Source organism: Lemur catta, chromosome 6, assembly GCF_020740605.2.
Source record: "Lemur catta isolate mLemCat1 chromosome 6, mLemCat1.pri, whole genome shotgun sequence".
NCBI lineage: Eukaryota > Metazoa > Chordata > Mammalia > Primates > Lemuridae > Lemur > Lemur catta.
This window is the reverse complement of record NC_059133.1, coordinates 83,110,795-83,123,054: the sequence shown is the minus strand read 5'-3', so window position 1 is coordinate 83,123,054 and position 12,260 is coordinate 83,110,795. Positions and strand designations below refer to the sequence as shown.

General features: G+C 34.8%; 1 protein-coding gene across 2 annotated transcripts in view; it reads left to right on the top strand.

Annotated features, from left to right (window-relative positions):
- The window catches only part of PIK3C2G (phosphatidylinositol-4-phosphate 3-kinase catalytic subunit type 2 gamma), a 336,298-nt gene that overhangs the window by 106,865 nt on the left and 217,173 nt on the right, over positions 1-12,260 (top strand). For both annotated transcript variants that reach the window (XM_045554248.1, XM_045554249.1), the window contains exons 14-15: positions 2,514-2,644; positions 11,445-11,633. In XM_045554248.1, coding sequence (XP_045410204.1) covers positions 2,514-2,644; positions 11,445-11,633 — 320 coding nt within the window. The remainder of the gene's footprint in view (positions 1-2,513; positions 2,645-11,444; positions 11,634-12,260) is intronic.

Genomic DNA, 12,260 nt, shown 5'->3' with positions numbered 1-12,260 from the left:
CTTCAAACAAAAACATACCCCCAACTGAGCCCACCTTCCTCTCCAAAATTATTTCTGCCCCCTGAATTTGTTATGCCTACTCATACCCAGCACACATCTACCTGTTTTTACTGCCTCCTCCCTCTTTCTATTTGCCTATCTTCAGTCCATGCTATATCTTTCCAATTTATCATCTCTATTTTCCTCACCTAAACTCTAAATTCCTCCCCTCATCTGCCCTAGTTCAACTCCCTCCTGTATTACAGCAGTTTAACTGTTCTTCTTGGCTTAAGTTTGTCACTTACTTTCTCATCCAAAATCTGCATAGTCACACGAGCAATCCTTCTAAAACTTAATTTTGAACCTGTCACTTTCTTGCTTAGACTCTTCGATAACTCAGCACTACCCAGAGAATTAAGGCCAGCTCTGCAGCCTGGCCCCTCTCCCATCACTTCTCTTGCCAGTTCATGTTTGACACTTCAAGCTCCAGTAGCTTTGCAAGTGTTGTAGTTTCTGACATGCAATACCCTGCTTTGACCCTATGTAAGTTTATGAATACTGCTCCCTGCCTTCTCCCCTTCACCATCTACTGGCCACCCCTCCTCTGACTCTGAGCAATTGATATTCATATTTTACCATCCATGGACCCTCCTCTAGGAGTCTCTCCCTTACCCCCATCCTCTCTTCCCACACCAGGCAGAGTTAAGTGCCCTTCCTCTGTGTTCACATAATACCTAATAACATTTTCTCAGTATATTTCCACTTTGTCTTCTTTCTGTGGACTGAGAGATCTCTGACAGCATAGACAACATTTTGTCCCCAGCATCTAGAACAGTCATTAGAATATAATATAGTTAATTAATATTATGTATCCATATTTCTGATCACTACAATAACCCAACCCATAGATATTTCTAAACATAGCCTTTTGGGCCACTTATCTGACTGTTCAGCTCTTCCTTGTATCTAATAGGGCCTTGTCCTTAAACCACAGATCTTGCTTACTCACTCACTGAAGCATTTTACTTTCTCTAACATTTTATTACATGCTTATCCTCCTGTACAGCAGTGTTAGGGAGCGAACCCAGTCTCTCTCTGGATACCAGGTTCTTAGAACACACTATATTTTGAGTCCTTATGTAACAGAGATTCTTTTTTTTTTCTCACCTCAAAACAACCATATGGATTCCTCATTTACATTCCTTGAGACTCACCACAGTTGCCACCCAGTTAGCATATATCCTTCCTTCCCTTGAATTGCCATAAAACTTAGGGTCTTATATGCATGTGCCTTATAATATCCAACCTATACCCACAGATGCAAGTAGTTCTCTGAATAAGCTGGCAGAATCCTGGGGACCCGCACTGGGCCCAGGGGCACCGTATGAGTATGACTGTGGGCCATGGATCCCAAGGACATTCACAGCAGCCCCCTGAAGTAGGATCAAGCCATGAAGCCACAGTAGGAACTGTGGTGGCCAAGTGTACTTGGAGAAGGATGGATATATGGGACAAAAGAAGTCAATGTCCAAATGTGTAAGGAGGTGTGAAGTAGAAGGTAGAGTGACCAGGTCTGAATATTTTCCTGCACTCCAGTGGAAAGATTCCATAATTTTTTGTTGTTGTTCTTAAAATTGGAAGTGTATTCTTAAGGCTTAGGCAGGAATGTGACAAACTGGTGTCATGGCATATTTAGTGTTGACATTTGACTAAATCTCCTGGAACATTCCATTAAAAAGAAATATGAGACCAAAGCCAGGCTTAGTCAGCCACAGCCATAGAAGGGGAAAGAGCAGAGTCAAGTATTTGCCATTTCTGAGGCGCAGTAATAAGTACAGCTCTGGGGCACTGTGTATTTACTGTTACCTGTTTTAGTTGTTAAGACGTGTGTCTTTTCTCCTCAGTTAGACTTTAAGTTCTCTGAAAGTAATAGATGCTACTTGTATCTTCCATAATGCATGGTGCTCAGAAATATTCTAGAGCAAATGCATTAACACATACTTTTGCAGTACTTTTCTTTTGTAAAAGTTAGAACAAGAGGCAACTCTGAGAAATTTCAAGATTTTCTATCAGTGACTCTAGGATCAGTAGATATTTAGCTTCATAATTCATGGAAAAATGCAATTTGATATATGAACTCACTCATGTATCAGAAATAAAAATTATTTCCTAAGTGAAATATATCAAATAATTTACTATAGACTTGTGTACCAGGGTACTTTGGTTTTTTAATCCACTATCTTTGGTTTCTTCATTGACTCGGCCATTTACTTAGTACCAACGTAAAATTGTACTAGCTTATTAAATGCTATTTAAAAATATTTGTGCACATAAACAGTAAGTAACATGTAACCTGCTAGTACTGGATGCACTTCCCTCTAAAGCACCAAAATTAATCTTTCAAGATTAATCTTTATCAAAAGGGAAAATTTACTGTAATATTGCTTTTGTTTATCTTATATATTATATGTTTTTATCATGTTGAGTAATAATTAATACATTATAATACATACGAAATCATTTGTTTGTTTCAGATTGATTTTCCAGCTACTGGGTGGGAGTATATAAAACCTGACTATGAAGAGACAAACGCTCATCTTGAAGAACCACAAAAAGAATGTTTAAAACATATAGCCAGACTTTCACAGAAACAATCTCCCTTACTGTAAGTGGCCCAGGTTATATGAGTGAATTTTGCCTACTGTTTATGATGGTGACCTAGTCTTGTGAGTGAATTTTGCCTGCTGTTTATGATATCATCAATCATATTTGAAGCACACATATCTTCAAAGAGTGAGCCTTCCTTCCCATATAACTCCTTTCATTTCCTAATGTCACACCTGTCGAATGATCAATTAATATTTAGGAAGTAAATAAGTAATTTTGTATGCTTTTAAAGATTTTTTTCCTGTGGTATTTAGCAACTTTAACTGTAGACTAAGGAAAAGCAAAAATGATTGGAAATCATTCAGTTCAAAATAACAAAGCAGAGAGTGATTAGATATAGATCATCACATAGCATTGATAAACCATTGCTTAATCATCCTTCAAGGAGGCAGGAAATTGTTTTAGTCAACCGGAAAAAGCAATATTTAGTTATCATGGCAAAATAAAAGAAGAACAAAAATAAATCGTATATAAATAGCACTAAATTAGTGACTAAGAAGTATTTTGTACAACAGTAATTCTCCCAACAAAACCAAAATCCCAGGAAGAACTGTAAGGGAATTAGTGGCATTTGGACTTCCTGCTTGGCATTATGGTTGTGCTCACTGATAACCTGCCAAAGGCATAAAACTAAGCAAGTAATTTATGATATGTAACATGACAAGATATTTTATTCCAAGAGTGAGAAATTATTTAAAAATGTTGAACAGGGGAATTACGTGATCACAAGAATCTTTTTGAGCGATCCCTTTGACTACAAGTTGAAGAATGGATTGCAGGGAAGTGAGAGTAGAAACAAGTAGCCCAGAAAGGAGGTTAATGGACCATTTTAGGCAAGAGCTTGTGATGGCTGAAACTAAGATGATCGCAGTGGACATTGATGGAAGTGGCTAGAACTGGGAGAAATATTTTGGAAGTTGAGAAGACATGACTTGAGGATTCATTGGAATTAGGGAGGAAATCAACTGAGAAACCAGGGAATCAAAGTTAAGACAATAGAGATTCCAAGGATTTGAGTTGATCAACCAGGCAGCTGTTAGAGTAGTTTTCTGGATGGAGGAATCCCATCCTGGGGCACTGAGTGTGATCAAGAGTTTTGTTTTGAGTCATCTTGCTACTGCCCTGCTCAATAATTTCAATACATATTACCCTTTTCCTCATTCACTTAAAGCCAGTGACATCAGTCTCCCTCATATATTTCACACGTGCTAGTCCTGCTCCCATCTCAAGGCCTTTTATGTGGTATTCCCTCTGCCTGAAATGCTCTTTTCTAAGTTCTTCACATGACAAAATCATCTCATCCTGTAGGTTTTCACTTAAATGTCATCTTCTAAGAGAGGCCTTTTTTGACCATGACGAATGAAGTCTTTCTCCCTTTACTCTCTAGCATATGCCCTTTATGTTAACACAGCTATTATCCTACTCATTCATGTGTTTGTTCCTTATCCCCCTCATTAATGCATAAGAACTGGGAAAGCAAAGAACCTAGTTTTGCTATCTTGTTTGTAATAACTATGTTTCCAAATGCTATAAAGTGTGGTCCCCAATGGCTGTTCTGTGACCTGTTAGGAACCAAGTGCACAGCAGGAGGTGAGCAGCACAAGCGAGCAGAGCAAAGCTTCATCTGTATTTGTGGCTGCTCCCCATCACCCACATCACTGCCTGAGCTCCGCCTCCTGTCAGATCAGCAGCAGCATTAGATTCTCATAGGAGTGCAAACCCTACTGTAAACTGCACATGCAAGGGATCTAGGTTGTGCGCTTTTTATGAGAACCTAATGCCTGATGATCTGAGGTGGAGCAGAGGCGATGATGGGGAGCAGCTGCAAATACAGATTATCATTAGCAGAGAGGTTTGACTGCACAGAGACCATAATAAATCAATCAAATGCTTGCAGACTCATATCAAAACCCTATCAGTGAATGGCAAGTGACAATTAAGCTGCATCTGGTGGCAGGCTTTATAGTGGCAAGTGAACAACATACTTTGGGTGTCACTGCCTCCCATCACTCCCAGATGGGACTGTCTAGTTGCAGGAAAACAAGCTCAGGGCTCCTGCTGATTCTTCATTATGCTGAGTTGCATAATTATTTCATTATATCGAACAATGTAACAATAATAATAGAAATAAAGTACACAATACATGTAATGCACTGAAATCATCCTGAAACCATCTCCACCCCCAACCCCTCATCCGTGGAAAATTTGTCTTTCATGAAACCTGTCCCTGGTACCAAAAAATGGGAGACTACTGCTACACAATGTGCCTGATAAATAATAAGTGTAAAATAAATACAAGAACTGAATTTCCCTTCCATACCTTCTGGAATAAAAGGTCACCTTAAGAACTGAAGGTGGTAGAAGTTTCTCATAGTCCTCGTGAGACATATATTGACAATCCATTGTCAAACTAGAGTACTGTCATCTTACATAGGTGAAACAGCTTTTTCTAAATCTTACTCAAAACTATACAGTCTTACATTTAACAAATGTGTTATATATAAGAGGCTAATGTATTTTTAATGAGAGATTTTTTGAATATGAAAAAGATGCAATGCTTTGAAATTTCAAATATATTCAAATAAAAAAGGTCAAAACTAATACATAATAACCACAGTAACTACCTTTAAATATTAGAAGTTTGTGTGTTTAAATTAACCCTAGGGAATTCTATTTGTTGTATACTTCAGTTTCTATTTAAGTTAATAATATACATAAAATAAGCATCATTTTCTTCTGTTTTACCCACATAACACAATTATTAATGTTAAGTACAGTACAGTTTTTTTTCCGGACCATGAAAAAAAGATGGAGGACAGCCTTCAATATGGTAAAACTTACATTAGAATCAGAATAACCTCAGTTTCCAAATACCACATTTTATCATTTAGTTGGTGACTTAATTATTCCGTCTTTCAAATTGATCAACCAACCAAAAGAGTGCTTTCAAATATGAAGACTTCAGAATGGAAGATACAAAAGCACTTTGTTTTGAAAGAAATTAATGCTTTTCCTTCTAGCATAAAGAGTACCTAGTACTAGACTAATCTCCCTTAAAGAATTATAACAAAAGAAAAATAAATTTGAATTAACCGTTTTCAGAAATTGAACAAATGGCTTGAGGTAAGCCTCATGATTCAAGTGGCTTTCAGCCTGAGGACGCTTGCTACTCCTGGCTCCTCCCAAGGTTCTGGGAGGTAAAACCAAGGAAGAATATGCAGGTCTTTCTGAGATTTAAGAAAAAATGGCAGAAATTAGAGTTCAATGATGTTGAGGTTGCTAGAATCTTCAGAGCATGATACTGGGGAGAAGGAAGATGGGCAGGATAGGAGCTACAGAAATCTGTTGTGGGGTCTCCTTAACTATGTACTTGAGTACTAAGCTACTCTTGAGCAGGTAGACATTTTCCAGAGCCTGTATGAGAACCACTCCAGAAGGATGTAAATAAAAGTAGATTTGAGAGGTTGTGCAATGCTGGAAGACATAGAAATTCTGACCAGTTAAGAATGGAGAAAGCTCACAAAAACATCCCAGACATGTAATAAGGAAACCAGAAAAATGCATGTTAGGATTAAGTCTACTCTAGCCCTGGATTAGGAACTAAATTAGGCCCAACCTAACAAATCACAAACACAAGTCTCAAAATGATCAAGCTGATCTTCTAGTAATTAAACTGGCTACTAAAATATTTGAAATCTTCAACACCCAAAACATAGCAGAATGCTGACTCTCAACAATATAGCATGCTAAATGTCTAGCATGCAACCAATAATTAGAAGAATTATTGGGAATAATCATGAAGATATTACCATAGCCTGGCTCAGGGGAAGCAGTTCATAGAAACAGATCCAGAGAGTTTTCAACTAGCAGATAATTATTTCAACACAGCTATTGTAAAGACACTTAATGATGTTTTAAAAAGATATATATGAGTGAACAAATGAAAAGTCTTAGTAAAGAAATGGAAATTTAAGAACTGAAAACACAGTATCTAAAATATTTGATTTAAAAAAATCATTGAATGGATTTAATAGATTACTTAATGTAGAAAAAAAGAATAGTAAGCTTGAAGACAGAGCAATAGAAATTATCCAGGTTGAGATATAAGAAGAAAAAAAAATCCTGAAAATAATGATAAAGCCTCATGACCTGAAGGACAATATCAAGCAATATAAGATATAGGTACATCAGGCCAGGCGTGGTGGCTCACGCCTGTAATTCTAGCACTCTGGGAGGCCGAGGCGGGCGGATTGCTTGAGCTCAGGAGTTCAAGACCAGCCTGAGCAAGGGCCAGACCCCGTCTCTACTAAAAATAGAAAGAAATTAGCCAAACAACTAAAAATAGAAAAAAAAAAATAGCCGGGCATGGTGGCGCATGCCTGTAGTCCCAGCTACTCGGGAGGCTGAGGCAGGAGGATTGCTTGAGCCCAGGAGTTTGAGGTTGCTGGGAGCTAGGCTGATGCCATGGCACTCTAGCCCAGGCAACAAAGTGAGACTCTGTCTCAAAAAAAAAAAAAAAAAAAAGATATAGGTACATCAGACACACCTGAAAGGAGTGAAATGTTGAGGCAAAAAATAATTAAAGAGATAGCCAAATTTTACAAATTTGATTAAAAATATCAACTTACAAATATATAAAGCTTAGTGACTCCTATGCAAACACACACTCACATAAACACATACACACAAGGACCACCTACATACATTATAGTCAAATTACTGAAAACTAGAGATAAAGATAAAAAACTTAAAACATCAGGGAAAATAATGAACAAATTGCATATAAGGAAATGACTATAATATTAATATTACAATATTATGTATGATATTAGCTGCAGACTTCTCATCAGAAGCAGTGTAAGCTAAAATATAGTAGAATATTATCTTTGTATGTTAAAAGGGAGAAAGAAACTTTTTTAACTTAGAGTTCTATTATCAGTAAAATTATATTTCAAAAATGAAAACCAAATGGAGACATTTTCAAATAAATTCAGCTGAGTTAATTTAGTATCAATTCATCTGTACTATAAGAAATCTTAAAAGAAGTATTTTAAGCTGGAAAAAAATGATACTAGATAGAAACTCATAACTTAATCTATAAGAATAAATGAAAAGCACCAAAAATAGAAAATAGGTAAATAAATAAAAATACTTTTATTTACATATTTATTAATTTCTTTAAAAAGTGGTTAACTAAAGAAAAATGCATCGTAATATACTGCTTGGTTTATGATACATAAAAAAATAAAATTTACAACAATTTCAATAAGAATGAGAAATGAAAAAATGGAGGTATGTAAGGCAATATAAAATGAATTCATGGTTGGCTGTAATATGCTGAAAACAGAATGTTCTAATCTCTAGAAAATCCACACACCCCCAAATTTTAAGAATATATTTAAAAGCCAAGAAGAAGACAAAAATGAACTACAAAAAAAAAAAAAAATACTCAATTCAAAAGGAGACCAAAACAAAGGGGGAAAGAGTCCAAGAAATGGTTTGAACAAAGAAAAACTAATAGCAACACAATGAGTCAAACCCAACCATGTTAATATGAAATTATGTGGAAAATGAACTAAAAATGCCAATTAAAAGGTAGAAATTGTCAGCCTGCATAACAAAAACAATATCTAATTTTATGCTGTTAAAAAATTTAAGGCACATATTTTCAATTAAACAATTAGAGTAAAAGTAAAAGAATGAGAAGATTTACCAGGAAAATCATGTCAACTTGATACACTTGGGAAAAAAAATCAACACTCAGTTATGATAAAAACTCACAAATCTAGAAATAGAATGGAACTTTCTCAACCTTAAAAAGTGGTCTATGAAAAATCTATAGTTAATATCATGTTAAATCATGCAAGAATGAATATATCCCCCCTTAGATTGGAAACAAAGCCATAATATCTGCTCTAAACATTTATCTTTAATGTTATGGTAGAAGTCTTAGCCAGTGTACCATGTGAAGAAAAAGAAAATTTAAAAAGGTAAAAACTGGAAATAAAGAAGTAAAACTATTTTCATATAACATGTTTATGTAAAGGTCATAGCATTTGAGATAAATGTACAAATTGTAATTCTATTCTAGCAAAAAATAGAGAATAAATTCTATTTTAAAATTTTATTTACTGTATCAAAACCTCTACACTAAAAAAGTGCAAAATTTTGCTATGGGAAATTAAAGAAAACCTAAATAAATGCAAAACTATACTATATCCATTGATTGGAAGACTCCTGTTGTTAAGATGACCATTTTCTCCAAACTGATCTGTATATAAAATGTAATCCCAATGAAAACTTCAGCAGGTTTTTGTAGAAATTGAAAAGTTGATTTCGATACTTATATGGAAATGCAAAAGACCTGGAATAGTCAGAGCAATCATGAAAAAGTAGAACAAAATTTGATTTCATGACTTATATGAATTCATGTACTATAAATTTTCAGCAATTAGAATAGTGTTGTATTGGCCTTAGGATAGACAAATAGATCAATGGAATAGAATATAGTGCAGAATAGAGAGTCTAGAGCCCCAGTGGTGTGTTCAACGTATTTTTGACTAAGCTGCCAAAGCAATAAATGAAAAAGGTATTTTGAGCAAATGGGCAAATGGATGTTCTTATGAAAAAGAAAAGAACCAATGCCTAGCCCGCACCACATATAAAAATTAAGGTAGCATGGCCTATCATTCTAGATATGAAATCTAAAACTACAAAGCTTTCAGAAGAAAACCAGGGAATGAATATTAGGATAGGCAAAGTTTCCTTAGACAAAGAGAAAGCAATAACTATAAAAAATTTATAAATTGGACATATTCAAAATTTAAAACTATTCATCAAAAGGGACCATTCTGAGAAAAATATGTACAAAACATTTATATGACAAAATTTTTGTATGCAGAGTATATAAAGAAATCATGCAAATGAATCCAAACAATCCAACTAAAAACTAGAAAAAAGACTTGAGCAGACATTTCAAAAAGAAAGATATAAGGAAATAGCCTATGAAAAAATTGCCTAGACATCAGATAAATGTAAATTAGAACCACAATGATGTACCACTATCCATCCATTAGAATGAATAATATTACAAAGATAGACAAAATCAAGAGTTGGCAATGTGGTGCAAATGGAAGTATCATACTCTGCAGGTAAAAATGTAAAATTTTACAACTACTTTCACAGTTTCTTCTAAAGGTAAACACCTGACATATAATCTGGTCATTCCCTCTCTGAGGTATTTCCTAGGAGAAATGAGAAATACATCCATATAAAAGCTTGCATACGAATGTTCATAGCACCTTTATTCATAATACCCCCAAAAAGGAAACAACTCAAATGTTCATCAAATAGGAGAGTGGATAGCAAATTGGGGTATATTCACACAAAGTAATAATATTCATTAATTAAAAGGAATGAACTACTGACACACTCAACAATATGGATAATTTCTAAACATTATCTGGAGTAAAAGAAGCTATAAAGAGTATTTACTCTATGATTCCATTTATATGAGGTTCTAAAAAAGGTAGTATTAATCTAGAGTGAAAAAAATCATACCAATGCTTGCCCCTGATGACAGGAAAAAACTCTAATGTCTTGAGAGGAGTATGGTTGTTATCTGGTATGTGCATTTGTCAAAATTCATTGAACTTAATCTGTGCATTTCCTTTCATGTAAATCATGCTTCAATAAAAGAAGTTAAAAGAAGAGAAAAAGCATTGTTCAGTATTGGAGAAAAAAGAAATTTAATCAGAACAAAATTTGCTTTAGTAATTTTATTATGGATATTCTTTTCTTCTGAGAGTCTTTTGTTGGGAAAAGTGGTAAGAAAACATAGGAGAAGAACCTAAACATACCTTAAAAATTATCTATAATCCAATCTTTTCATTTTGCAGATGAAGATGATTTCAAAAGTAATTGTAGAGACATTGACCTTTAAAATATTTTAATATATCTCATTAGCCTTCTTGGAAGTTCAAGCTGATTTAAGCTGAGCAAGTGTCGGCTTGGAAGAGACAGTGTTCAAAAGCCATTGTCATGTGAAATAAGTTGTCCTCTAGTTGAACTGTGGCTCTGAATACTTCTGCTGGAGTGTGAGCAAAACATGATAAATTGTCAGGAAGTCAAAGCCCTAGTCCTAGATTTAGATCTTCTGTTTTAGACCACTCTCCCAAGGGAAACACTGGAGCATCTAAGAAATTAGCATCACTGACATTTTCACCCCAAACTGCCGTGAACTCTGCAAATTTAAAGACATAATCCAGGGATGAATTGAAATCTTTGTTTTTGAAGTTAACAGGAAAGAGTTCTGAACTCTTATGAAACTTGCTTTGAAATGAAAAAATCCCAGCACTAAAATATATCATTTCTTCACAGGCCCATTTGGATCTAAGTTAGTTTGTAAAGAAAGTGAGAGTCAACGGTTGATTATCTCTGTTCTAAACAGAACATGTTTCAGTGTTCAGATAAACTTGGTTTGCCCTAAAGGACACAGAGATTTTGCCAACCAAAATGACATATTGAAAAAAGTGGCAAGAATAAGAGTGAGGAAAAATAAATGTGAATTATCTGAACTGAATGTTTATTATTTTTTTCTACTAAAGAATAAAGTTTATAAGAAATAAACTGATGAAATAACCTATCAAACTGTCCCAAGAAGATAAAGGACTTGTTTTCCAAAATAAACTAAAATAAAATTCAAAGAACTACAGTAAGGTTTTGTACTGTGTATTTACAGCAATATTTATTAGTGCAGCAAACTCCAGTAAATTACACTTTCCAATCTGGTTTTTCAGACTCTCTGAGGAAAAGAGAAGATACTTATGGTTTTATCGCTCCTACTGCAATAGTGAAAACTGCTCCCTTCCTTTGGTCCTGGGTAGTGCCCCTGGATGGGACGAAAGGACTGTTTCAGAAATGCATATGATTTTGAGAAAATGGACATTTTCTGACCCTTTGGAGGCACTTGGGCTTTTAACTTCCAGGTAAGAATTGCATAACAAGCATGATATTGCTGATTGAGAAGAACTTGTTTGAAGAGAAAAAACACAGGACTATATAATTAATTCAATAGCTATTCTGTTTGTTCTCAATTTCAATAGCTGTGGATATTAATTTTAGATAAATGTAAGCTATGAATATAAATTTTAAACAAATCTAAGCTATAATCGTGTCTCTTGTACTAAACGTGTAGTATAATTCATGGCCATCGTTTCTTAAACGAAGAGCCTAGTTCTTACAGAAATAACAGAATAGATAAATAAATAGGGAAAAATAAAAATTCCTGCTTCTCTCAAAATAAAAAAGCTCTTAAAAATTGGGACCATTTCTTTTACTATTTAAATATGCAAAGTTTAGTAAAATGCCCTGCTTCTAGTAGGTGTACAATTATTATGCTAATGATGATGATCCGAATAAAGGAAAAAATATATGTCTTATGTGCTCTCCAGATCCTCCCTCAGAATAAAATGCATGGGGCATCAGTAGAGGGGCTAATGATGTTTTCTTGTTAAGGACAAGCATGTAGGAGTAACTGATAGCTGGCTGTGGTTCAGAAGCAGCAGCTCTTCCTTGGCTTCTCTTTTATATTCAAAGCCAAGAAAAGGTATTGT